Here is a 27,925-nt window from a genome sequence, read left to right as displayed (position 1 = left end):
CAGCCAAGGGCCAGGTGACTGCTGATAGTCACATTCTGCACTTGCACAAGAGAAAATCTCTAGTCTATAATTTGACTCCCAAAAAAAAAAAAAAAAAGAGCAAAGACAGAAACCAACAATCTGATTCCTTCTGACCGCTAAAAAATACCAAATTGAGAATACGGCTAATAAAAAGATGCCGCTGACAATGATAAGATTTGCTTTTCTTTGCCCTGTCATTGCCGCCAGAGGCAAAAAAAATGAGACAGTGTTGCGAGTCGTCGCTGACTGCCTCTATCACCAATTCAACATGCTCATTCAACTGAAAAGCCAGTGATAATAGTTGACTAGTGCATACTGCGACAGATGCACAGCTAAAATGATAAGCCACAGATGGTCAGACACAGACCCTCAACAACAGCCCAATGGCATCTGATGGCCAAATGTTTGTGGGTGGGCAGCTGACGTCAACAATAAAGGCAGATATGATGTTCAGTGTTCGGAATTAGATTTATTTTTGTAGTTTTAGCTGAAAAGGAGGGGGGATGCTCTTAAGTTTGTAGACACTCTTTATGCCTGAGAGAGAGAAAGAGAGAGGGAGAGAGATTGAGGGAGGTAAGAAGGGGCTGACTGAATGAATCAATGCACTGTGTGCAGCTCTACAATGACATAAAATTTTACCCATTTGAAATAGTAAATACTTTAATGCTGGGCTGCCACGAATTAATCAATGTATGTGAAACACTGATGTTTACTGTGATGGACAACCGTACTTTACTAATTTAATTTTCTTTCCACAGTGAAATTAATGGAAAGCAGCAGCTGTCTCCAAAGATGAAAAAACACAATTCAAAATCATAAAGTATATCTAACCAATATTAAATAGCTAAAACATGTAAAAACACTGGTTTAGACCTTTAACTTTCTAAAGCCCCTTTTACACTGGACAAAAAAACCCGCTAACATCTGGCTTTTGTTGTCAATGTGAAAGGGTACAATTAGCATTCAGGCCCTGGTCAAATGCCTCTGCAGTTTGCAGCAGCCACAGGTATTTAGCTCCAATCAGCAGTGGTGTAACCATGACACCTAGGTGAACAAACTAATTTTCACCCCTTTTCCATGCAGGGACGTCTTTCTGAGCAGAAACACTGTAGACAGACCTGTTACCTGCCCAGCACACTGCTGCTGAACCAGAAACACTGGTGCTACACCTTCTGCGGAGAGTGAGCTGCACTTGGGCCTGTGCTCAATATGTTTTAAGAAGCACCAACCCAGGGATGAGACATGACATTTTATCTAACTTTGGTGTAAAAAGTGTATAACGGGGTTAGATGGTACAGACATATACCAGAATACAAGTGCGCATAGATCAGGTACTAAATACACAGGAAGGATAGACAGGGCATAAACAGACAGTCTTGAGAGGCTACAGTGAGTGTACATTTGTGTGTATACCTCTGGCTTCATCCTTGAGCCTCTGAACAGACTCAAGCAGGTTTTCCTTCTCATCCAGCTCGCTTTCAAGAAAGGCATTCCTCTCAATGACTTGGTTCATCCGTTGCTCAAAGTCCTCCAGAGACATGATGGTAGCCCTGGGATAAAATGAGAGGATAGGCCAAAAAATCTTAACAGTCATTGTGTTTATAGACTTTGCATTCTTTGGTCTAACTCTATATATGCGTATGTGCACCACAGTCAAAGTCAGCCAGTTAGTTAGTCATTTGACAATTAAGTGAATTGGTGTGATAACGACATAAGATTTCTTAAGACACTGACCTTTTGGTTCTCTCCAGGTCATCATTGGACTGCTCAAGCTCTCTGATGTATTTCTGCAGGTGATCTCTAACTGCTGTGGTTTCTGCGAGATTTTCCTCCATGGCTGAGATGTGCCTCAAAGCGTCAGAATGCTGGGACTCAAATTTTTCCTGTAAACAGCACACAGGCATCAAATTAACTGACACTGACAATGTCAGTTTTGCTGTGTCATGGCAGATTATAAGCCAATGCAGCGGCAAGCACATTTTAATGAAGGATCTGTGTATTTATTTGGACAGTGGGTAAAGCAAACATCCTACTGGATGTTCTTTCTATGCTTCCTTGTCCCCAACAACCTCTCAGCAATCAGGAGTTTTTGGCACAATTCTGTGTTCATTTCTTCCACTAATGTTCTCTTCCCCAGTGGACCACTGAACAAAAATAGCAATCAGCTGCTTTATAGCTAGGCAGCAATTTTCCTAGTGGCAGTGGCAATGATATGCTGAATTTGGGCTGGCTACAAGCTGTCTGAGTGTGGGTGTGTCTGTCTGTTTGCTTGCTGGCTTCTCTGTCTGAGAGATGATAACATCTTTATTGGACATCACTAACTGGAGCACCAGAGTACTTCCCAGCTCTGTAGGGGCTAAGGCCTATTTATAATCAAGGTGCTCTACCTTTATGTTTTCCAGTTCCATGCGAAGTCGGTTGTTATTCAAAAGCAGCTCTTTGTTTCGACCCTCACACTGCTTCAGCTCTGTTTCCAGTTCTGCTTCATAGTCTCGACTCATCTGCTGAAACTCCTGCAGCTCCTCTTGAGACTCTTCTGCCCTGATGACAAAAAATGCTTCACAAGTCACAAATTTTCCCATGCTATATGACATGTATATAGCTAAAGTTTAAGCCTTATATTATTACCTTTGCTGATGTCTCTCTGCCTGCTCCTTCCAGAAGCCCAGCTCCTCTTCTAGGGATGCAAACTTGTGTGTTGTTGGCTCCACCATGTCTGCTCTGAGTCAGGATGATGGGGATGGGATACTTAACTACAAAATAAATCATATTCGAACCTTTCCTGCTCTTCTCATCTGCCATAAGACCACGTACATCCTCATAATTCAACACCACCAAACTGTTGTCGTTGGCGAATGCTAACTAGATTAGCTAAAATCAGTCACCGCCACCATGCATTTTGTCACGGAATACGAAGGCTGAGACAAGTAATGACTACGTAAATATGGTTTGTGTTTATTTCTACAGAGTAATAAAATATGAAAACGGGAAGTGAAAGCGCTGTTACATTTTAAAGCTAATCGTGGCGTTGTACACTGCACATACCTGGGCTAAGTTTTTCAGCTAAGCTAATGTAGCTAGCTAAGCGTCTTAGCCAGAATGTGTTATCCCTAAACAATGATAAACAGAAACAAAGCAGACTCACCTGAATACAAGGGAGCGATTAAAACATACTACTGCTAATGGAATGGATTTCGAGATAAGGATAAATTTTCCGGATCGAGCAACAATTTCTGTAACTTAAAACTAATCTCTTATTCCGTTGTATTGCAACGGTGCTTGACTCAACAACCAAATATAAACGAGGCTTCGATTCTCGGATTCCATTGGACAACGCAGATGACGTAACGCAAAGATTATCCAATCATATTATTCAAGGAACTTGTAGCTGCGGAAGGCGGAGCAGCCAAAACTACTGTCCTCTGCTGTTGTCTAATCGAGCTAAGAGTTGATGTCTGAAGTTTTCATGTAAAACTAGTGGAAGTTAAAGGTAATACTTGTTTTTGATTTCAGTTTTGTAAGGGTTTATAATATTTCCTTCATCATCATCACTTACAGATATAGAGGAACAAAATAGAAACAGTAAAGTAAATCCTCAGTCTAACAGACTCAGATCAAGTCTCAACTAAAACTGAACTTTAGATACATCATATTTATTTAAAGACAGTTACTTGCATTACATTATATTGTACAGATATTTCTAGTTTAGTGGTCACAATTTTTTTTTCCTGAATTCTGTATGTTTGACAAAGAGAGTGAAATGGAATTAAATCCCTTAGGATAACTTTCCTGTACTGGGTGCATATTTGGAAATGCTGATTGGATGAAAGTAATGAGGAACTATTGGAATGATGAGGGAAAAACACCGGAATGTCCTCTACATCAGGTATGAATGATTTTACTATGCATGTTTTTCATCTCATCATCCCCAGGACAAGTTTATGAAAAAGTTAGGAAAACATTAGTATGAGGATATTCTATATTAATGTTTAGTGTTATATGTGTATATATATATATAATATTAGTATCTAAAGGTGGGCAATGAAATGAAACACCTCATATTGATATAATTAAGAACAACATTCTTTAATTGTATAAGGGCCCATGACAACAAGGAGGACCATACCTCTGACAGTAACCGATAACTACATTTTATTCCCTGAAAGAATATTCATTCATCTTTTATGTAAAATGCTGAGCTGCCATCAGTTTGGACAACCCAGAGTCTTGTTTGACTTTCAACATGTACATACAGTAGTCTGCTGTTGTTAAAATCACATTTACATACAAATAACCACATGCTTTACAGTCCAGACAAAGGTGCTCCAGCAGTACTAATAATACCTAACAATTCATGTTTATTTTAGGATTACTTTGGATGGAAAAGCATTCACCAATCTCTACACCTTATTCCTACACCTAGACTATAAATACATCTAAGCCCAGTGTTCAGAAACCTTTCTCATTTTAACACAACCTGGCAAATTAATGTACAGATTTCAGTCCAAGGAACATGGCTTCTATTATAAACAATGATTGCAAGGCATTTCAGAAACCTGAGAAAGGTAACATGTACAACAGAAAAATGAGACATAGGAATTTAATTTCAGGGTTATCACATATATTAAAAATAAGACTCAATTTCACCTAAAAAGTGAAATATCTGTTGGCCAAACTACACAATGTGTGTGAGTATAGGCCACCTCTGTTTTTCTCTTTTAACACTGCTGTAGGTCAATACATGGGCAGCAATTTAGGTAAAAGTAAGTGCACAGGGTTTGCTCCCACTTCTTCTCCATCACAGCAGGGCTTCACTTTATCAGGTCAGTTATTTATTAACAAGGCAGAGAGATCTGGAAGAAAATCAAACAAGTTTAAGTTGAAATCGATTGATTACACTGACGTCAGCATGTATTGTGCTGCTAATTTCACTTGGACAAAACAGAGTAAATGTGCTTCTTCACCTTATAGGAATCATTCTTCAGCCATATTCGTTTTTTTGTTGTCCTTGCGTTGGCACGTCTTCTTACTGTCTAAAACATCCGTCTTCACCTGACCCAGAGTTCGTAGCAGGCACATGGTGTCAAACCCCTCATCACCAGCCTCTTGCAATAACTCAAGCACCTGTGAATAAAACATTTCAACACCCTTTTAAAAAAAAAAAAAGCAACAGCAAACACAAGTGGCATATTTTAACCACCATGCTAGACCTACAGTATCAGCTCTGTGACCCACCTGCAGACACTTAAAAGATTTGAGTTCACTCAGGTTCTCCTGCAGGAACAGCAGATAGATACTGAGATCGTTGTAGAAGGGCGTTACCACACCCAAAGCACCAAATCCTGGCAGCATCTCATAAGGCCGGAGGAAGTTGGAGCTCTGACGCGCTGGTCCAAGAGCAGAATACACCACCAGTGGAGCTAGAAGCACATACACCCCCAGGTTGATGTAGCTGAGCAGCCTGAAGACACCCACTGCCACGAGCTTGCACTGGACCGCGGACGGCACCATGCTGTCGTTCTTCAGCACTCCTGTCCGCAGGTCACAGGGAAACTCATCGGTGAAGGAGGCCAGTTGGATGTAGTAGCCAAGGTAGAGGCAGGCCAGCAGGAGGATCAGCAGGGTCAGGCCCCGGCAAGCCAGGTACTTGACCACAAGGGAGTGAGAGAAGCGCTTGGTCTTCAGATACTGCTCCACCAAAGGGTATTTGAAGCAGCCCTCGGTCAGGTCCAAAGCACTGTTGCAGAATTAAGGCAGATGGGCATTTAGCACAAAATAAAACAAGTTCACTTCTTTTGAAATGTACACCACACCATCTCCATAAAACAAGAGAAACACCTGACTCTGAATTAGAATAAGACAATTTTAAGCCCCTTTGTGAAGATTTTTGATGATTATAGCATCTTTCAAAATATTCTGATGGACTACGGTTTGTAGAAATTTGAGTAGTCCTGGTGCTGCAGCAGCAGTCTTGCAAAGGGCTATACATGTGTTTTCAGACCATTCATCGGGGGGGAGCAACAGTAAGCATTGCTCTCTGTCACTGTATCCTCTTTCACACTACCACTGGGTGGCACCAAAGAGAGAAAATGTCCACTCTATGGACCATTTTAACATCATTCAACTAATTGTTTGGTTTTTACAGCTTGCAACAGTTACTTCACTGTTTTGGTTCAGTCTCACCACTCTCATCAGCGGGGGAAAAAAACTGTGAAACACATGATGAACAGCATGGACCACAATACTTTTTTACAGGTAGTGTACCATATGTAAACTCTGTAGACCATCATCTTCAACATGTCAACAAATCACTCACAGGAAGCATTAAAAACACTTTAAATTAAAGTAATTGCTTTTAAAATAAATTAATGTTATTGTCACACAATCACATGTCTAAGAGGGAAACGGGGTAAAATTGGTGGCAGGTGATTAAATGGTGTGTACCTCTGAGTGTCCTCGGGTGCATCCTTGCAATCTATGGATGCCAGATTTTTTGCCAGTCTGATGGCACGATTATAAAAGCGGTCTAGCTCCTCCATGATGAAGTTGAGGTCAGAGGATAGGTGCGGAGCTGCAGTGAAACGCCAGAACAGGGCCGGGATGTACATGAGGATGGCCAGTAAGAGCAGGATATATGGAAAGAACTGAGTCGGGGGGGGGGTATACAGAACAGAAGAACAACAAGTAAGATTAAGAGGACTAAGTCAAACTTTGATTTCTGGAAACTGTTCTGGATACTATTAAGTCTTAACAGTATGAAGACATTCCACATGCAAATGATCAAACTCATCAAACTCATCATTCTCCCTGGCAGTGTATGCTGAGGTGACGTCGGTACCTTGTGCAGCCATAGTGGGGAACTGTCAGCTTGTTGCTGCACTGCAGCCCAGCAAAATGAGTCCACGTATGCGGCCTGTCTCCAGGAGAAGTTAGTGGGAGCAAAGCAGCTGATCTGGGTACCTGGATGAGGGAAGTGAAGAATCAGTCACAGCTGACTGGTATGACTGCATTTTGGTAAGTCAGCATAAAGAAACAAACACTGCAACAATTGTCTTTGACCCTCTTCTGCACTCAGGGCCTAATTTGAGGTTTTCAGCGTACTTTGTGTCAGTAATTATGCCATGCCCTACTATGGGGGGGGGGGTACAATAGGAAATTCAGTCAGGAATTTATAATTCACAAATGACCCAGATAGTCAACAGACAGTGATATTTTGGCAGCACAAAGCTGTCACATATAAGAACGTGTGACAGATTGATGGTTTAAACAAACCGAGCACATCCTCACAGCAGAAATTCAGTTTTCTGGGTGTTTTCCATTTATGACATATAGTCCACCAACTATCAGTTATATCATCTATAGTATCAGTCACAGTAATATCAGTTATATTAAATATCATATAATATTAATAATAATAATAATAATATTAAATATATTCATATATTTGGTTTGAGCACCAGTGAAACATTCAGTTTGCCATTATACTGAAAAAAGCATCAAATTACACACTTGAGAAGATTTTGGCTTCAAAATTTACTTAAATTATTAACTCATTATCCAAGTAATTGCTGATTAATTTTCTGTCAATCAACTAATTTAATCAGCTAATCGTTGCAGCTCTAATACTAGGAGTCAACACTCAGACTTCAGTTTGCTTAACTTATAATATAAATGTAATGTAATATAAGGGATGTGGAAAATGATCTGCTGAATTGCTTTACAAGTATTTTCATACATTATTTTGATATGGCTAATTATTTAATTATCTAATTTATCATGTCTTGCTGCCACACTTCAGTCTGATGTCTCTGGTGTTTTGTATAATGTATGAAAACAAGCAACATCCTCTTTTGTGCCATAGGCCTTTTTCACTGAAGACATCTGGACATGTCGCAGTAGGAAAAGCACAGGTGTAAAGAATTAAATGAATGACGGCTGAATTCCATTTAAGTGCTTAGGTTTCATGTCTCATGGTCAAACTGTCATCACTTACTGGGACACTTGAATGGAGACATAGCTAATGTTATTAATAACACATGTGCTCTAGCCACAATGACAAGTCGAAATGTCTGCTGTGAGGAAAGCCGATTCACATCTCATATTCCTCAGTTTAGAAGACCTTCCTCTTACTCTCAGTATCTCTCCATTAGTGGTTGATGTAATGTCTTTCATAGGGAAAATCAATGTTGGGATTATGGCCATAATGTCTCTCTTATAATGTCTTGGAAGCACAATGAAAGATCTCTCTCGCCATCCTGTTTTAGTATGTCTAGCAAGGCGTCACCAGTAGCAGATAATGAAAACAACAACAGACTGTGGGTGTTGTGGCCTATGAAGATTATGTAGATTTGTTGAACTGCTAGTGGAGCTGAGTATATCACCTTCTGTTTAATTGTGTAACACCAGTCCATATGGCACCTTCTTATCTATAGATAAGGTCGCGATTACATGTTTTAGAGTGTGTCAGTATGTGAAGCTGCCCAAAGTTCCCATCATCATTATCAGCAGCTCCAGCAGCAGCTGTGTGTGGGTGACTGTGTGTCTGGACGTGAGAGAAGCAGAAGGGTGGAGACTGAAACCACACCTTCTCCAGCATCCACACCTCTTTCTGTGTCTGGACATTTACTGAATCCCGTGCATATACATATCACCGTGCCTCATCCATCCACCACAGCATGTAAGAGTGGTTTTCAATGAAACAAATGTACTATAGCACTTATTGTGTAGCTGAGGGAGAGACAAAGAAGTTCCTCCAGGATCTATATTGCCTATGTTTTTATTCCACATGGTGGAATTCAAAGGATTATCAGCTAAGATGATGAAGGCTACCTCTCAGAGGATGCTCACAATTAGTAACAACTCACCTACTGACACCTCCTGAGCGAAAGCGAGCGAGATCAGAAACAAAGGCAGCCCCACGGCTAGAAACGTGACTATTTTGTCCACCGCCAGCTCCAGACGCAGCCCTTTGTACTTCGCCTCCGTGGGGTCCTTCAACAAAAAATCGGAAAAAACGTACTCCGTGGCTACGTGGGCAATCGCCATGACGGACGGGAACAAAAAGCCGGTGTTGTGTAGTAATTGATGGAAAAGTCAGTTTCTTTTCAATAAACCAAAAGCGAACTGCGTCTGAGGTTGAAACTAGTGAGAGAGTCCCCGCTGTGGAGAAATGTACATAATGTATAAAAACACGGAGCCGTTATTGTTTACCCATCTCCATTCACTACTGGGACTGATGGTTGAACCTGCTGTCCCGTAACTGTACCCCAGACCTCACGGACAGCAGGGAGGAGCGGGCTGCCTGCCAGCCGCCAGGGGGCGCCGCTGAGCCGTTAAGCGCATCTAAAGCCACAAAGTGTACACAAGTCAATTAAATTTTATTTATTTCAAGTAGGTTGAGTTTCTAATTAAATTCGTTTTAAAATTGGCTTGGTTGGTTCTGCTCTTTCACTTTTTATCATCATTTCAATCAGTAGTGCAGGAAGTATCCAGGTGTTCAATAAAAGTTTCAATAACCACCCAATAAAATTTCTGTGATCCTTTTAGAGTATTATATCATTACATTATAGAACTGGGTCATTTCTGATGCATTTGGTCGAGGCAGAGTTCATTTTGATGATTTTAAATACTGTTGCGTGGTTTAATCTGCAACAAATAATTGTGTTATAAAGTTATCATACCGTATATGTTAATGCTTGTTTTGTATGAAAATCTGAAAAGAATCTAGTAACTAGCTATAAAATGCAGTGGGAAAAGAGTACATTATTTCACTGTGTTATATTGTGGAGTAGTATATAGAAGATTAGTATGGAAATACTCAAAACTGTACTTTAATAAATGAGCTGAGTTACTTTCCAACACTGATTTTAACATATGGTTACTTTTAAGAAATTGTAAAATATGTCCAGCTCAGAAAAAACCTAAAATACCGGGGTATTTTATCCAATGGTGAATGGTCATCTAAACAAATGTAGACGATGATGAACTGCTACAGAAAAGAAATCTCATTGAGCACAGTTACTACACGTTGTCATTTTAACCTGGAAAGGTGCGTCCATCTGAAAACAATTCACATCATGGAAAAGGTCTAATGATCATTTCTTGGGACACCTATCTAAAGGCTAAATAAACATATTGTCATAGATATATTATTGATCAAATGCAAAATTATAAACTGCAAATTCAATGTACCAAATGTATGCACTCAAAATGATTATTACAAACTTTAAATTGATCAAATAGACGTTTTTTTAGTATATTGCAGCTCTAAATAAAAAAAATACATCTTTTTGTAAATAACAGCATGCGGGTCCTGTTTATCTTTCAATAGATATAACAATAACATTTGCGACAACCGTGCTCGCTTTCTGGCAGACTTATGTTACAAAAAGGTGCAGGTTTCCAGGGAGACAGACAGAGGGGAACGGAACAGTCCTTTGAGGAAGATGTGAAAGACGAGACCTTCTCAGGTATCTAAATAACAGTTCAGGAAAATTTGTTCGCTATTACCGAAAAAAGTTTTTTGTTACCTAAAGACAATGAACGGCAGCATGTAGGGGCAGCTATGTGTCTGCTAAACAAGCTATGTAACGTTAATGGTTCCTGTTGTTAGCTTAAATGTAACGCTAGCTCCAGCCAAACAGTTGACGTTAAATTGGCTAATTTCAGTTGTAGCATAAAGCTAGTTGAATAAGCGAGTATTCCGCCATAAACAATGGTTCATACACGTAGAGAGACAACGGTAAGCTAGCTGCTTGTTGGTTCGATTTGGTAAAACATAACTGCGGCGTTTGTTAGCCTCACATGAACAGTCCAGACTTGCCAAGTTTGTAAACAGGTTTGTCCCCTTTTTTATTGATTTTTTTTCACGAAGCTGTGTTGAATTAAACACATTTTCACGACCAGACCGTTGCTGTAATAGATGAGTCAGTAAGGACTTTAAACGTGTTTCACTTCATTGTGAACTAATGACCTCGCCAACGGCTAACTTTCGTTTCCTCTGACTAGGAAAGAATGAGAGAGAAGAGAGATGAAAGTATGGTGAAAGATCTCTCTGGGTTGTATGATGGAAAGACTGGGAAAGGAGAGATCCATATGCAGCGCTAGTCCCTTCCCATGGCTCAGTCACCCCAAAACAGAGGCCTCAACCCTGCTATGGAAACTCAAAGACTGCTTCTCCACCACTGAGACAACCACCCCTCATCATACAGATAAAGAAGTAGGTAATTACAGTGGCAAGAAAAAGTATGCGAAACCTTTGGAATAACCTGTTTTTTTGCATTGATTGGTTACAAGATGTGAACCGATTTTCATCTAAGTAACAAATGTAGACAAAGGGTGTCTAAGCTAATATCACACAGACAACTTAAATATTTTGTCTTTTTTTTTTTTTAACGCACCCATTAATTATTCACTATGTTGCTGGAAAAAGTAGGTCAACTCTTGGATTTAATAACTTGTCAAACTTCCTTTGGCACCAATAACCTCAAGCAACCACTTACGGTAGCTGCTAGTCAGACCTGCACAAGGAACTTTGGATCATTTATCCATATAGAACTGCTTCAGCTCAGCTATATTCAGGGATGTCTGGTATGAGCATGTCTTTTCAGGTCAGCATCTCTGTTGGATTAAGCGCCTGGCTCTGACTGGGCCACCCCAAAAGGTGAAGTCATTCTATAGTAGGTTTACTTTGATGTTTAGGGTCATTGTCCTGATGTATCCCCCAACTTCTATGGAGCTTAAGCAAACCTTAACATTATCCTGTAAGATACCTCGATAAACTTGGAAGTTCATTTTCCCCTTGATGAAGGTGAGATGTCAAGGCCCAGAGGAAGAAAAGCAGCCCCAAATTATGGTGCCCCCCTTACCTAGCTTCACTTCTGGGATGATGTTTTCATATTCCTTTTACACATTTTACAGAGTGCTACATGTTCTGACATGTCTGACTGTGGACTGATGAATATCTAAACTCTTTGAGATGACTTTGAAACACTTTCAGCTTTACGCAAATCAACTATTCTTGATCTAAATTCTTGAGATTATTCTTTTGCAAGGCATGCTTCACGTCAGCAGACGTTTCTCGTGAATGCTTGAGTATATTTTTATGTTTTAAGACAAATTAGCTCTAACCCACATCTTCAAACTCCTGACTCCAGTTAGCTTTTGTTATTGCCATTAGCTGTGGGGTTCACATACTTTTCCCAGCCTACACTGTGAATGTTTGATGATTTCAGTATGAACAAGAACAATGCAATGATTTGTATTTTATCAGCTAAAATAGCTTGTGATTGTTCATAATTGTAATTTAGATGAAGATCTGACCATATTGGAGGACAAATTTTTTACATAAATGGAGGTAGTTTGAAAGGGTTCACTTACTTTTTCTTCCCAATATATCTGTATGCAGTCCAAATAACTTCAAGCATAGACTGCACACAGACATGTAGTCAGATGCGTGATGGTTCAGACAGCTCTTGTTCTTAGATTATTCTCCTTTTCTGATTTTTAAATGTTTTTACATTACAGAATAAAGGAAACTGTATTTGCAATAGACAATTATCAGTGTAAATGCATCATCTTTTTAAACTCTTCTCATGGGGAATTTCCATGTAGTTGAGCAACTGTGATCAGAGCTTGCTGTGCAGACATAACAATAACAGTTTACTGTGTGACAGAACAGCAAAGTAAAAGGTGTTTCCTTGTATTGATATGGGTTTGTGGTTTGCACCTCTTTGCCTAACCAGTTCATACTGTGACCACATCTACTTCTATTACATCTTTCTTGCAAAATTTATAACTTACCTGGTGCCAAAGCACAAAAAATGTCCATATTTTGGTGGATCAGAAAACACTGAGATTGTCTGTTAGGTAAAAGGAATTTAAAAAGTAAACTCTAAACCTCAGCAACTTGTACATAGGAGCTACAAAATGACTAAAAGCTGAACACTGAGAATTTCAATAATGGTGCCTTCTCTCTGGTCACCTGTGTAAGGATGGCATGTTCAGCCTATTGATAGTGATGACACAGCTCTGTTGAGGGTTGGAGAGCATTGGAATTTGGTCCTGCCCCTTGCATGACCACACTGGTGGGCAGGGTAGTTATCCCCTACTGTGAGGGTGCTGTATATTTTATCTTGTTTCACATAAACTTGTTTCGACACCAACCAAAATAATCCACAGAATTTATGAGAGGTCATGTCCTTTTTTTATTTTCCAGAAAAATTACATGGAGAGCAGAAAGCCTGTGCTGGAATTGAAAGATGTCCCTCCTCCTCCTCCTCCACCACACCATACGTCCTCCTCCCAACCATCCCAGCCCTTTTCTCTGGCCCCTCTCCCTTTGCCTCATCCCCGCTTACCTCCTCCACCTCAGCTTACACAAGGCTCCCACCAACAACAGCCACCACATCAGCAACTAGAGGGGGCAACCCCTAAAGTAAGCATTTGCACTCATTGTGACTACTGCAGCACAGACGGCTATGGCTTATTGGGTGGTGGAGGTGTTGTTGGTAGCAGCAGTAGCAGCATTGCTGGTGTTGTGTCACTCTATATCGCCCCAGGCTCTGTGGGAGCACCCATCAGCAACAGCAGTATTAGCAGGTCTGGGCCTTGCTCTGTAACCTCATCTGTTCATCAGTATAAAAATAACTTGAGCTGTGGAAGAGAAGGTGAAACTCTTGATCCTTTGCTCAGTCTTGGCTACAAACCTCAACTGCCCTCTTCTGTTGCTACCTCTCAGCCTGTTTCATCACACCCCTACCTCCCCTGCTGCTCAGGACTTCTCCACACCTACCCAGCTGCACCTCTTCCATGCAGTCAACCCAGCTTTTTTCCCTCCTCAGCTCCTTTGGCTTCCTCTCTCCCCTCTGTTTCCACTCTACCTGTTTCGTTGCATGGCTCTTGCCTGGCCTCTTCTGGCTACTACACCTGTGGTATGGACTGCAGCCCATCAGCCAGAAGATCCCAGAGAAGCACACTCGGTGACCACCCAACCCCCACAACCATCACTACTACAACCACCTCAGCACACTTCTGCTCTAATCCTATGCACCTTAATGTAGAACGCACGGTTTGTGTGAAGGGGGCGCACTACTGCCAAGAGTGCTTTTTGAAGGTTGGTAGAGTTCTCTTTGTGCCCTGTGGCTTATTATTTAGTATGAAGATCATTTTAGGTAACTGTTACATGCATGGATGACCCCAGTCAAGCAAACCCAGACTGGGGTTTTGTATTTGTGTTCTTACAAAAAACATTTGCATATTATTGTTGTCAGCGTTATTTCTGATTTCCCTGACAGTTGATTTCATATGTGACTATTTGCAGCCAATGAACGGTCTGGCATCAGAGTCAGACAAGATATGGCCCAATGTTCCTGCTCCCCAGACTGCTCCTATCCCTATCCCGATTTGCAATGGCTGTGGCACCTCCTCTGATAGCATGATGCTCATGCCATCAACCAGCCTTGGCAAGATTGGCCAGAAGTATGGTTAGTGGGCTCTACAATACAATTTTGAATCCTTGCTGATATGGTTGGACTGTTTGAAACAGCAGGCTCTATGGAATTAGTGTGATTTGAATATGAAATGTTCTTCCATCCAAATGAACTGCAACAACAATGACATAATTAATTAATTTGAATCTGTTATGTTACCTTTTTTAAAAAAATAAAAACAAAACTGTTTTAGAATGCTTGTTTACTGTGTGTCAGGTTCACCAGAGAATAGTGGTCCTGAGAACATCCCTCCAGTTGGTGTCTTCTGGGACATTGAGAACTGCAGTGTTCCCAGTGGACGCTCTGCTGGAGCTGTGGTCCAGCGTATTCGCAGCCGTTTCTTCCAGGGTCATCGGGAGGCAGAATTCATTTGCGTCTGTGACATCAGCAAGGAGAGTAAAGCTGTCATCCAGGAGCTTAACAACTGCCAGGTACCAAAAATGTATTATTATTATCATTAAAAAAACTAGTATTGGTGAAACATTTTCATGGTTGCACTAATACAAATGAGTGTCATTAACACCCTGTTTGGAGAGTTCTCTACCACTGAGCTACAGTTTTATGTTGGGCACAGATGGAGCACTAGGGTCAAAACAGGAGTACATATTCCATTTAAGATGGTCATTGAATAATAGACTTAACTGACCTGAGGCATTTTCATACTGTTCCATATTATTCCATTTCATTTTGCACCAAATTTGATGATGCATGTTAAAGCTTTCAGAAAAATACAATGAAATTACCACTTACAACTTAACACTGTCACTAAAGTTAGTTACATGTTCAAGTTAAGCTCATAAAATTATGTTGTACGTTAATGTTAATTATCACCAAAAAAAGACAAAAATTCCAACTGTAAATATAATTTTGATTTTTCAGGTTACTGTTGCCCATATCAACGCCACAGCCAAGAATGCTGCGGATGACAAACTTCGCCAGAGCCTGCGACGCTTCGCTGAGACCCACACTGCCCCTGCAACTGTTGTACTAGTGTCCTGTGAGTTCAGCTCAGATTCACATTAATCGGCTGCAGTCTTGCTACCACAGAGGACTTTGCCTTAACAAGTGTCATCTTTTCTTTGTAACAGCTGATGTGAACTTTGCAAGTGAGTTGAGTGACCTGCGTCATCGCCATGGTTTCCAGGTAATCCTGGTGCATGGCAACCATACATCTTCAGCCCTTCTACAGCACGCCCATCGCCACGTGGCCTTTCAGGAGATCACCGCTGATTTGCCACCGCGAATGCTTGTCAAAGCACAGGTAGGCCTCAAAAAATGCTTCTGTCAGACTTAAAAATACTTTTTGATCATATTCTGTATTAAATAAGGTAAGTTCATGCTGGCAAAAGTAATCGAACAGAATCTCATTTTAGGGTGGTTCAAGAGGGCAGAGAGTGAGGCACTTGGAATGTGAATTTGATTATATTGAATTTTCTTTTAGGGGTCATTACCATTTTTCCTAATCTGTAGCACTCAGCCATTCAGTCAGGAAGACTACTGCTTTTTTTTTTTTTTTTTTTTTTTTTTTTTTTTTTTTAATAAAAGTCTAAATACAAACCAGACAGGCGCGCTGTCTCTTCCTCCCCTCCTTCAGCCCAGTTTCAACCTCCTCTATGTGCACAACCTCCCTGTCAACTGTGACAAGAGCCTGCGGAACGCTGTGAAGCTCAGGCTCCGCCGCCTGTCTGACAACTGTGGTGGCAAGGTGCTGGGCATGTCCCAGGGCACAGCAGTCCTCCGCTTTGGCAGCCCTGAGGCAGCTGCGCGTGCCCGCAAGCGAATGGAAAATGAGGATGTGTATGGCCGCCGAATCAGCCTCTCCTTCTCCCCACGGCCCAGAGACGATGCAAGTCTTGAGCCTGAGATTCAATCTCAGCCCCATCACTTGCTTCAGGCTCTGCCCCAACCCTATCAATCCCAGGATTCAGTGTTCGCCCCTCCCCCATCTATATCCTCCTTCTCTTTTCTGCCCCTGGAGAAGCCCAGGTCACCCAGGAGGCCACGGCGAGCAACCCGCCCGTGCCACACCCCTGGCCCAGTGCCTGAAAGGCCCTACAGCCCCAGGAGGGGGTGCAGTGGGCCTCCCGGTGGTGCTCCAGCCAAGCCCCGTCAGGTCAGCACTCTCATCAGTGCCTGCTTCCCCTTAACCTCCATTGCCCTCTATCCTTGTGTGGGCTGCTTTGTAAATCGCAGTAGCTTTTCCCCTCCCCAGTGTCCTTCTGATTGCTGCTTTGACACTAACGGCTTGTAGCTGCTTGCTTCATTTGTCCGCCTTTGCTAGCATGTATGTTGTTGGCAGTGCTTCATGTGTCCCGTTGTCCTGCATGTTCATTGGTCATTCATCATACTAACGCATGAATTAGCCCTTAGCTTTTATGCCTTTTTCTGTCTGTGTTTTGTCCAGTATATCAGTGCTGATGTACTGCTGCATGTGAGTAGCCAGTTTCAATGTTCTGTCCAAAGTTTGCTCCATGCCACTATCTATCTGTGGCTGATCTTGTTCCATGCAGTTATTCATTATGAAAAACTGACCTGCTGGCTGGAATGACTTGGCTTTTTGTCGCTTGATTGTAATCTGACAGACCAGTGCGACAGACTGGAGAAAATGACCCATAAATGGATTACTGTAAAGTTAGACTAAAATCTACAGTAAAGAGAAAATTCAATTTGAAGTTTGTCCAATATCATTTGGCACTTAAATCGATGGAAAAGATGAAAACACTAGCAATATTAAAGTAACTTACAGATTTCTGTACAGATAGAGGTCCGTATGACTAATAACACAAACGGCGCACAATCAGAACTGCAGTAACATTTCTGTTATAGATCTGGTTCATGATTTTCAAACGCATTTTTAGGCACAATCTCATGGCTGTGTGCTTGCTGCCTGAAGTACAGTACTTGTTAGCTACAGCATGATGATGACAAGGTTTCTGAAGCTGTCACAATGGCAATCCTGTTGGCTGTCAGCTTGGCCTTGAGCCTTGCAGCATTCTTGTCATAGTCCTGTTTAATCAGAGCAGAGCACATTGTGTCTAATACAGTACATTCAAGTTCAGCAAATTCTGTAAGTAAAGTACTGGCAAGTAATACCTTCGACAGAACTAAGATGTACAAAATGAATAACAATCAGCTGGTGTTTGTTTAAATGTGCACCCATAGTTAAACCATAGAACATCATATTGTGCTTTTCTATAACTATTTGTATTGAGCTTCTATTCATATGCACTAACAAATTTAACTAATCTCTTCACCATCCCACATACACATGCATTTACACACACATCAGCAGAATCCAACCAGTCAATGTTTCTCAATATTTGCCATCTGTCTGATCCAGGAGCTGGGTAGTTTCGAGGGCAAGTCCAGAATGGGCTTCCACCAACTGGATAAAGGGCGTGCTGCTTCCTCTTCCCCCCACAGTAATGGTGAGACCGGGGCCATGGATCAGCTGTCCAAACCTGGCCTCACTGGAGAATCCATGTACAGGCGGAGGTACACACAGGGGAAGGGGACTTGATTCTGAGGCTACAGCCACACTTATACTTTTTGGTTTTAAAACAAATGATCTCCATCCAGACAACTGTTTTGGCTCCATATCACAAATTAGATGTGTATAAGAGACAGGTATTAGGGGCTCGAAAATTCTGGAGTAGTTTGGACGGCACACGTAAACTTAGCTAAAGTGATGCGTTTTGAAAACCAAAACGTATTAATGTGGATGTAGCCTGAGATGAATGGGATCTTATAACAAGTTTAAAAAACTCCTTTGATAATTGGCTCCTTAAACTTTTTTCATGACCATACTGACCAGCAACAGTGCAACAAAGCATTTGGAAGCACTGCACATTACTGCCCTTATGTGTCCTTCTCATTTTTTTTTCATATTTCCATGTAGAAGAGAGGGCTCCAATCCTCGCAGCTTGACTGAATCCCCTGTAGAACAAGGTGACAGGAGTTCAGGGGAATTCCAGATTAGCACACCCTCAGCCTTCAGCAAGCTGAACCTGCACAGGAGCTTCAGTCCTCTTGTCCTCTCCCAGGGCTCCTGGTCCTCCAGGTCGCATATTCTGTTTAATTCATTCATGTTTGTTGGCTTAGAGCATATAAAGCCTCATAATATTAAATGTACTGATCTTTCTGATATTAGATGCAATATTCTCCTTCTCCAACAATAGGAGTGTGTCCCCCTGCCTGTCCAGCCGCTCCTCACCTATTCTTGCTGCCCCTCGCAGCCCCTGTCCTGAAGGTCCACCTGAGCCGTTCTCAGAGGGGACCGAGGTCCAGGTGGGCAACCTGGACTATAGGATGTCGCGCAAAGATCTGCAGCAAACACTGCATGACACCTTCTCTCGATACGGACGGGTAAGCCCTGTTCCAGTGAAGTTAATGCCTTTATCTTCTTTGACAAAATGCTGAGTCTAAAAGAACAAAGTCTCTCAATGTTTCCTTTTTAAAATAATTGTGTCAGATATTCTGTTTGAAATCAGATTAACTGCTGTCTCAAAACATTTCCCTGCTATTGTTTTGTCTAGGTGAAAGCTGTGGAGCTTAGCCCCCACACTGACTATCAGCTGAAGGCCACAGTTCAGATGTTGTCCCTACAGCACGCTATCAGCGCTGTCAGTGGCCTGCACCGTTACAAGATTGGGAGCAAGCGCATTCAGGTGTCTCTGGTCACTGGTGGCAGCAGCAAATCTCTTGCCATGCTCAGGTACAGTTTGTGTTGAGTTACACTGGAGGCTTGGTTAATATGTTGGTCACAGCTTGCTTTGATTCTCTGACATGAAGACATTTTCAGATTTATTAATACATTTTCTCTTTGGCTGGTTTGGATTGTGATGGTAAATTTCAGCTTTGTCATTATACAGCACAGAGATCATCAGCATTCTTCAGGATGCCCCTGCCAATTGTCTTCCCCTGTTCAAGTTCACAGAGATCTATGAGAAAAAGTAAGTAACTAACTGGTTGTCAACTTATGGCCTTCCAACTTTTCTAATACACTTGGAGTATGGCTATTCCAAAATACTGTAAGCATTACAAAGAAGTCTGTGCTGCCAAAGTATATGCTTTTTTTTATCCCCTCCCCAGGTATTGCCGTAAGCTGGTGGTTGGGGATCTTTACAGACTACCAGAGGTGGTGGCTGTGCGGGAACAGGGGGGCTCAAGGCTTGTGTGCCTTCTGCCCAGCAGCCAAATCCGCCAGAGTCCACTGGGATCTTCCCAGTCCCAGGAAGGCTCCTCTTCTGCTAGTGGTAGCCCCGTGGTGTTTGAGGAGCTGGAGTACCATGAACCTGTCTGCAGACAACACTATGCACAGCAGGACTTCAGGTACTCAAGTTCAAATCACCTACAAAATGCACGTGATAGGGTCAATGTTAGGCACAGTTAGCTAAACTATACAACTTCAATTGACTGTCAAACCTGTCTCCATCACTGATAGTATCTCTTCTCTATGTCTTTTTGTAGTGAGGCTGACTTTGACCCTGACTCCTATAAAATCCCATTTGTTGTGATGTCTCTGAGCACCTTAGCCTCTGAGGTCCACAGTCTGTTGCAGTCACATGAGGGAACCCTTCCACTACTCAGGTGACAACCAGCTCTTAAATCCATGCACAAGTTTTGTTTTTTGTTTTTTTTTATGTTAAAAAACATGTTTACACACAATATAAATACAATCAATAATGTATATTTTCCATTTAGTTTTCCAGACTGCTATGCAGCAAAATTCAGCCCACTGCAGCTTGGCAATGAGACATTGGAGGGTGGTGTTCCCCTGGAGCACCTCATTACCTGTGTCCCTAGTATCACAATAGTCACAGCTCAGAATGGCTTTAAAGTCATTAAGTGGATCCACAACAAACCACCAGCACCAAACCAAACTGGTAGGAACACTTACAAATTTCACAATTTTGTGTTAGGTTGTTGAAATTTTTGCTACATAGTTCAGTCTATCTATGATATACATATTACATATTTCACACATTTTATAAGGTATTTCTTTTTTCTTTTTTTTTTTTCTTTCTTTTTTTTGTTTTAAAATGTAGAGCCATGGATTCAGCGCTGCAAAAGTCCAGTGGGCAACCCTCAGCTTATTCAGTTCAGCCGAGAGATTATTGACCTGTTGAAGAGTCAGCCTTCTTGCATCATGCCCATCAGCAAGTTCATACCCTCATACCACCATCACTTTGCCAAACAGTGCCGTGTCTCTGACTATGGCTACTCCAAACTGTTGGAGCTGCTGGAGGCTGTGCCACACGTTCTGCAGGTAGTGAGAATAATGAGGATCATGCATGATTTATTATTTTTTATTTTTTTATTTATTTATTTTTTTTTTTTTTACCAGTCCTAATTGTACTTTTTTATTTATTTATTTATTTTATCTGTCATACTGCATTTTTTAATTTAAATTTTCTTTACCTACAGATCTTGGGCATGGGTACCAAGCGTTTACTGACCCTGACACATCGTGCTCAAGTGAAGCGCTTCACCCAAGACCTGCTCAAACTGCTCAAATTCCAAGCCAGCAAACAAGTGGCCATCAAGGACTTCATGCAGGCATACCATTGGTCAGTCAACATTGCTTGGAGCTGTAGATGAAACTTTCACATTGTCTTTTTGTGTTTTGTAGAGGTCTAAAGAGTTTGGATCATCACTGTCATGGTTGTGCATTATGTATTCTCTACCCTGTGTTTCAGGTGCTTCTCCAGAGACTGGAGGGTTATTGACTATGGCATATGTGACCTGATGGACCTCATGACTGAGATCCCTGAAACCACTATTACCATAACACACCACACCACGGACACGGTCATCTCTGTTCCCAAAAGAGGTCATTACAAAAAAATATAAAATGAAAATACATTTGGGTATTGTAAAATGTTATGAGGATAATCTAAGATGAAAACATCAGCAGCATGAAGAAATCTAAACAAATGTTTTTTTCCCTTTTTTATTGCCTTCAGAGCGTACCGTGGAGGAAATGGAGCGTACCAAGCAGTTTGCAAAGGAAGTGGTGGACCTGCTTCGTCACCAGCCTCACTGTCGAATGCCCTTTAGTAAGTTCATCCCCACCTATCACCATCACTTTGGTCGTCAGTGCAAGCTCAGCTACTATGGCTTCACCAAGCTCATGGAACTCTTTGAGGCGATCCCTGACGTACTGATGGTGAGTAAAATGTGTGTATTAGTATACAATAAAATGTCCTGTGCTTCTTGACCTCTCAATATAAGAAAGTTTTGATGGATCATTTTGTGTAGATAGGCAGTAAATAATCTAAGGCACAAGAGTATACTGAGGTGAGAGTATACAAGCAAATCTGGTGTGTAACAATGGCCCCACCATGTGGTGTAGCCAAGAGGAATGTGGCAATTCTCACTGGGCCAGATCATGCTGTTCTTACCTTTTTTGTTCTTTGTCATATAAACTTTTTCTCCAGTTTAATATCTGCTCTGTGCTTAAAATTTACGAATTCAATTCCATCATTTCTGAAAGCAAATTTACATGTAATGTTCCCTACGTGTGTCAGGTGTTGGAGTGTGGTGAGGAGAAAGTGTTGACTCTGACAGAGGTGGAGCGTATCAAGGCCTTGGCGGCTCAGCTGGTCAAGCTGCTGCGGGCTCAGAAAAACTCCAGCCTTCCTGTCTGCCAGCTGCTCACAGAGTACAGCAAGACCTTTGGTTACGGTCTACGCCTGCAGGACTATGATGCCAGCTCCCTGCCAGCTCTGCTGACCAAACTCTGCCATGTTGTCAAGGTAAAGAACACCTTGAAGGATTTGTTAGATTTTTTTAATTTTTTTATTTAATTAGTTAATTTAATGGATAAAACGTCAGAATTTATTTTTTTTATTTAGAATTAATCCAGTAAAAAATTTACTGTTTCTTAGTTTCACAAAATATCAAAAATCAAACTGAAATTATGTTTGCAAAGTCAATTTATATAAAACTGTAGTCATGCATACTTCATAAATTTAATATTCTTTTTGATGCAACAAGAGTCGTTATATTTTTGTTTCATTATAAATTACAGTCAGTTGTTCATTTATTATGTGCATTTTACTGAAACTACAATAAACCCTCCCTTCATGAAAGTGATGATGATGGTCGGCTTCTGTTGAGACCATTTTAGAGAGGTATTTCAACTGATAGTTATGAAGAATGAAGTCTGTGGTGCTGTTAAATTGTATTATACAAATTACAGTCTCCAGTATGATCAAGCAGTTGAATCAACACCAACTATTCTCCCTGGTTAAAGTTTACGTTGCACATTCAGCATCACTGTTAGGCGTATTAATGTACGTGGGAAAATCACAGAAATGTTCTCACTTAGTAAGACCAGTGTTCTCTACTATACAGTAGTTAAATACCAATAAACAAACACTGCTTTTTTTTCCATTTTCAAGGTGGTGGATGGCTCAGAGGGACGGGAAGTACAGCTTATCAACAGGAAGTCTCTGCGCTCGCTGACATCCCAACTACTGGCTCTGCTCATGTCCCAGGAAGAGGAGCAGGTCACCAAGGGTCTGAAGGTGGAAGAGCTAAGCCATCATTACCTGACTGTCCACGCAGCCCTGCTCAACCCATGTGAATATGGGTTCCTCTCCCTCAGTGAGCTACTCAAGAGTCTGCCCTACCTCGTGGAGGTGAGTAAAGTTGTGTTTTTACCTTCGTCCTACAAACTCTTTTTAAGGAAGCTTTACATTCACGGTATTCTCAGTCTGTGACATCATTTCCGCCGGCACAACTGACAGTGTTGTGGTTTTTCTTCTTTAACAGCTATACTATGAGGAGATTGATGAAGACTGTAAAACTGGCAACACTGCCACTGATCATGGTGAGGAGTGGGTGAGGCTGACCAGGCTTTACCAGTTTGCCCGTAACATACGTGCCCTGCTCCACACCTACCATTACAACCAGATCTTTCTGACTGAGTTCCAGGGAGCTTACAAAAAATTCACAGGCTGCAGCCTTGAGCCACGTTCCTACGGATACGCCAGTACTGATGAGCTGCTCAGTGCCATCCCACAGGTGGGAATAATTTCAGTAGATACTTTGATCATAGTAATCTGGTTCTGAACATGTTCTTGGTGCCTGTCCACAGATAAGGACATTTTTAATGAGATAGTGCTTGTAATCTTGTACAGTTCATAGTTTCTCATTTCTGTAAATTTTGTCTCTGATTGTTTTGGGGCTTGTCATCATCAGGTGGTGTGGATCAAAGGACATGGTCACAAGAGGATTATCGTTTTGAAGAACGATATGAAAGGTAAAGTTGATGTGTCTTTTTCTCATTCCATTAATTAAAGTCAAGTCAAGGAAGTGATTTTCATTATATGGCTTTGTCTGTATGTGTGTTGAGTTTAGCAAGGACAAGCTCTTCAGTCCCCAACAGCCCCCAGCCAGAAGAGAATACAGAAACCCCGAGAGGCAGCCCCGTTAGCAACACATTTGGAGCCCAGAGTCCAGGTAACGCAAGTCTTTATATAGACTAGTCAAGACTTGATTTATTCACATAAGAAATGTAATGAAGTAGTTGTGTAGTGTTATGGAAGTACAAGGGAACATTTTTATGTTGTGTTTGCCTGTACTGCCATCATTTGTTTCTGCAGTAAAAGCTGACATTTGTATTTATCTGTTGTACCTGTTCTTTTATGCTTCAACATCTAGAAAGGCAGATCTGCTGTCAGTAAATCTTTTTCAGTTAAAATATCAGTGAAATTGAGTCCAGATCTTTGTTTTACCTGCCAGGAGGCGATGAAGCTGCAGAGTCTGAGCTGCTGTGTCTGACGTCCCCAGTGGACCTGCTGTGTGGTCCTGTACCATCCTGCTTACCATCGCCTCAGCTTCACCCCGACCCCGTTCTCCTCCAGCAGGCAGACCTGATTCGCTTTGAGGAGAGAACTCCACCACCAACAGGTCAGTTTTACTGTTGTGTTTGTTTTTGAGTTTAAATCCATATCAATTAATAGTAGTTGTTGCACTGTTGCAGATTGAGCAGATTTTGTTTTTACCAGCAATCAGTCACTCTTAGCTTTGACTATGATATTGATATTTTTTTTGTTGTTGTCTTGTATCTTTTTGTTTGAAGCCTGAACAGTAATCTCACAAAATTGTGAGCCCCCTCAGCCAGTCAGGCTGTCTATGTATGTTGATGATGATCCAGATGGTGATTTTATTTAAAAAAAAGTAAATAAATAAATAAAAAATGTGTAGATTTCCTTGTGCCTTGGCACAGATGTGTGCGTTAGGGGCATCTGGTTTTCAAAAAGGATGACAAGTAAAGAGCAAGAAATGATGCTGCATGCTAGAACAAAAATACATTTTAATGAGTACATGACACATCTATCTATTTGCACCTTTCTTGTCTTTCATGAGGCGTAAGCTCAGTCTGTACTTGTGTGATTTCAGACGAGCGTGACGAACTTGAGGTGGCAGCTGCTGCAGTCACTGACAGCACAGAAGACTCTGCAGTCACCAAACTTCCAACCGCCCCCAACATGAAGACCCCCTTGTCTATGGACAGTCCCAGCAGAAGAGCTACACGCAGCAGAATCAAGCTAGCTGCCAACTTCTCATTCACAGCAGGCCTCTGATCCTCACACAAACACATCCAGTCTCATGCACACAAAGCAATACTAGTTCACACATAGTGTAACTCTAAATGGAAGAGTTGACCGGCTACACTAAACACAGTACAGGAATTAACCCCAGAAGAGCATTGGTATTGTCCCCTCTACATCCAGACAGGCTGTTGCATTCTTCTGCTTTCTTCTTTGTTGTTCATCCGCCATCTTTGTTACTCTTTGCTTATTTCAGTGTGTTCTTCCAGTGATGCTCACCAAGCTATGATTTTTCTTCTTGCAGATTTTCTGCAATTCTTTAATTTGCCAAATTCATCTACCATAACTGTTTGATTTCATCCCAACAGAAGTTAATTTACAATCCCACAAATGTGCATCTTCAGTTTAGAGTCACGTTGTGACGATAGGCACGTTAGCTTACAGATAATGAATGACATTGAGTTAGTTGTCACTGTTTAGAGTATAAATTAACAATGGGAGAAATGCCAGGGATGAGGTTTTCTATGTGGAATTCAAAAAAATTTTAGCTACCCACATAAATAACTGAAGATTTGTTGATGTTTTGTTCATGAACCATATTGAGAAATTACTTCGCTGTATTCCCAAAAATAGAAGATTTCATTTATGACATTAACTCATTTTTGAACTAATTTCAAATTTTGGAGATTTTACTTTGTGGGTAACCATAGACATGTCAACCAAACTGGCTGATAAGCCCCTGACTGATTAATTCTTTTAGTCTTCTCTGTAGATTTCTGAAGAGGTCGCTTCTCTTTGAGGTATATTCTCATCTTTTGTCTCTGTTGTAAAGCAGCCTAAGGACAGTATTTTCAGTTCCTTTTATATAATGCAGAGTATTTAGTAGTCTGTGGAGGAGTTTGGCCTAAATGTGTGGTGTATTTGGTGGCAATTCAATGATGGAACTGGAGAGAAACCACAGTGTGAACTGTTCAGATTATGTCTTCTTTAATAGAAGCTAACAGCCTTTGAACAGTTAAAGTTTGGATCGAAAGGTTTTGATGTTGCGACAAACACTGCTCTCAGGAATTTTTATTCTTGTAGTATTTTGACTTAATTTATAGCAAAGTTTTTGGCTTGTCTCTCCGAAGCCACTAATGAAGGCCTGAAAGAGAAAAGGTGGCTCTTTAAAACTCCAGCCAGGTGTGTGCTCAGGCAGCAGGAACTGACATATACTTTGATTGTTAGTCTTTAGCCAGCAGCCAGTGGTGTTTGTGTTCTCTTAGCTATATTTTGTCTGTTTGTGGTTTACACTGGAGTAGGTGGTGTGAAATGTGAATGGTGTGCATAAATGAGTTTATGCATGGTGTAAGCCCAGGAGGAGCAGACGGGAACAGATGATCGCAATACATTCTTTAAGATCAGTCTTTTATTTCCACCATGTTTTAAGGATCTTAAGAGTTGGCGTCACTCTTGCAGTTGCCAGAGAAATGCGCAAGGTTTTTTTGAGTCAACCTTGTTGCTGGCAGGCACTGTATCAGTGATGGTGTCCACACCGTCTGAGTTGATGAGTTCGAGGGGAGCAGTGAGCACTCCTGAGTTTTTGATTTTTAATGACAAGGCGAATGGTTGTGAGTTTTAGGGAAAAGAGATGGGACAGGAGGCGATCGGCGGTTTGTGGAGCAGCATGGGGGCTCTAAGTAGCCTCCTGAACAGTCTGACGTACACACAGAGGACCCTCTGCGGCTCTCTGGAATCTGCACGGCTTTTACAATGGCTTGTATTTGCCGCGGTGCCAAAGGAATTGCCATCGTACCCCCCATCCCTAACATCCCACGTAGAGAAGTTTTTACTTGCTGATGTGTGTTGGTTTTCTCCGTTTTCCTCAGTCTCAAGTGTTTACAAGGCTGCTGGCTGCTCAGTTGCCACCAACTAATGTCGCTGTCCCTGAAGTTTAGCACGACCCAAGTGTGCCGCAGTTCAAAGAATGGGTAAAAGCCCATTTAATCAGTTTCTGTGCAGTATCATTGTTTAGCAGTGTTATACCATGAGTTTTCTTTGTCAGACTTGATTTTGACTCGGTGCCTTTTTAATGCTGAGACGTTCCACCTGCCAACGCATCAAAATGTCTGAAACACCAATCTAAATGTTTTTAAATAGGGCTGTTATGGCTCGCCTCTTCTACAATGTTTTACTGGCTGTCTGGAAACCTCTTTGATGAGGGAATGAGCAGTTCAGAATAATTATTTAGAATCGCTAATAGAAAATGCTCACAAGAAATGCCTAGATTTAAATTTTGTGGTAGGGATGCATTACTTTTTGTGTATGTGAGCAAACCGTAGCACTCCCCAGAGTACCGCAGTGACAACTAACTCACATGTATATTTAACTTCCCTGGTTAAGCCTTCTCTCGACATTTGGTTACATCAGTGAGAAGCTATTGTACCTGTCAAAATATGCACTTCTGCATAGTTTTGGTTCATGAAATACATGTGAAATTATTTTTAGTGTTGGGAGCAAGGTTGAAAAAATATTTGTCTTGGCCTCTTTGTTTGTTCTGTATGTCACTCTGTCTTACTTATTCAGTTTTTGCACTGCATGACGCTTCTGCAGTCCTGCAATCTACTGTTAAAGAATAATTTCAAGGAACTTCCTTTAGTCCTCACTGCAGTGTCTTTAAATCTCCTGCCTTGTGATAATATTTTGTTTACGTGCTCAACAGTTGACTCACTGATGTCTCCCCCCCCACACACACACTCAGATTGTATTATTGCCTCACCACACCAGAAGTCGTTGTAACAGTCTAACATTGTTGAAGGGACCAAAAAGATTTCCGTTTAATAAATTTCACAAGCATCACGTCTGCCTTGTCTC

At 41.4% G+C, this 27,925-nt stretch overlaps 3 protein-coding genes across 9 annotated transcripts; 1 reads left to right on the top strand and 2 right to left on the bottom strand.

The window, feature by feature from the left end:
- Window positions 1–1,390: 1,390 nt before the first annotated feature.
- Window positions 1,391–3,327, bottom strand: LOC111666596 (nuclear distribution protein nudE homolog 1). 3 transcript variants are annotated; one of them, XM_087178187.1, is made up of 5 exons: window positions 3,167–3,327; window positions 2,650–2,774; window positions 2,409–2,562; window positions 1,756–1,904; window positions 1,391–1,571 (listed from the first exon to the last, which is right to left on the bottom strand). In XM_087178187.1, exons 2-5 carry the CDS (start codon window positions 2,733–2,735, stop codon window positions 1,406–1,408), a joined length of 555 nt encoding a protein of 184 aa, XP_087034313.1. In that variant the 5' UTR covers window positions 2,736–2,774; window positions 3,167–3,327; the 3' UTR covers window positions 1,391–1,405. The 3 variants fall into 3 exon arrangements, with proteins under 3 accessions (XP_087034313.1, XP_023277741.2, XP_087034314.1); XM_023421973.2 differs by having other exon boundaries at window positions 2,650–2,742; XM_087178188.1 differs by having other exon boundaries at window positions 2,650–2,737.
- Window positions 3,328–4,086: 759 nt separating this feature from the next.
- Window positions 4,087–9,330, bottom strand: LOC111666650 (pannexin-1). Its single transcript, XM_023422032.2, has 6 exons — window positions 8,886–9,330; window positions 6,860–6,981; window positions 6,466–6,665; window positions 5,257–5,758; window positions 4,986–5,145; window positions 4,087–4,874 (listed from the first exon to the last, which is right to left on the bottom strand). Exons 1-5 carry the CDS (start codon window positions 9,064–9,066, stop codon window positions 4,996–4,998), a joined length of 1,155 nt encoding a protein of 384 aa, XP_023277800.1. The 5' UTR covers window positions 9,067–9,330; the 3' UTR covers window positions 4,087–4,874; window positions 4,986–4,995.
- Window positions 9,331–10,411: 1,081 nt separating this feature from the next.
- marf1 (meiosis regulator and mRNA stability factor 1) lies at window positions 10,412–27,910 on the top strand. 5 transcript variants are annotated; one of them, XM_023422029.1, is made up of 27 exons: window positions 10,412–10,490; window positions 11,034–11,239; window positions 13,238–14,134; window positions 14,342–14,504; window positions 14,727–14,941; window positions 15,390–15,507; window positions 15,599–15,771; window positions 16,105–16,623; window positions 17,851–18,005; window positions 18,409–18,570; window positions 18,689–18,875; window positions 19,046–19,224; window positions 19,382–19,462; window positions 19,602–19,841; window positions 19,980–20,099; window positions 20,214–20,395; window positions 20,558–20,778; window positions 20,937–21,079; window positions 21,209–21,342; window positions 21,476–21,678; window positions 22,040–22,267; window positions 22,916–23,155; window positions 23,289–23,540; window positions 23,718–23,778; window positions 23,877–23,978; window positions 24,261–24,428; window positions 24,921–27,910. In XM_023422029.1, exons 2-27 carry the CDS (start codon window positions 11,084–11,086, stop codon window positions 25,103–25,105), a joined length of 5,484 nt encoding a protein of 1,827 aa, XP_023277797.1. In that variant the 5' UTR covers window positions 10,412–10,490; window positions 11,034–11,083; the 3' UTR covers window positions 25,106–27,910. The 5 variants fall into 5 exon arrangements, with proteins under 5 accessions (XP_023277797.1, XP_023277798.1, XP_023277796.1 ...); XM_023422030.1 differs by having other exon boundaries at window positions 11,029–11,239; window positions 16,492–16,623; XM_023422028.1 differs by having other exon boundaries at window positions 11,029–11,239.
- Window positions 27,911–27,925: the final 15 nt, after the last annotated feature.

This window comes from Seriola lalandi, unplaced genomic scaffold, assembly GCF_002814215.2.
Source record: "Seriola lalandi dorsalis isolate HSWRI2012SDOR001 ecotype SW California unplaced genomic scaffold, Sedor1 jcf7180002054678, whole genome shotgun sequence".
Lineage (NCBI taxonomy): Eukaryota > Metazoa > Chordata > Actinopteri > Carangiformes > Carangidae > Seriola > Seriola lalandi.
The sequence above is the reverse complement of the archived record's forward strand: the minus strand, read 5'-3'. Positions and strand labels throughout refer to the sequence as shown.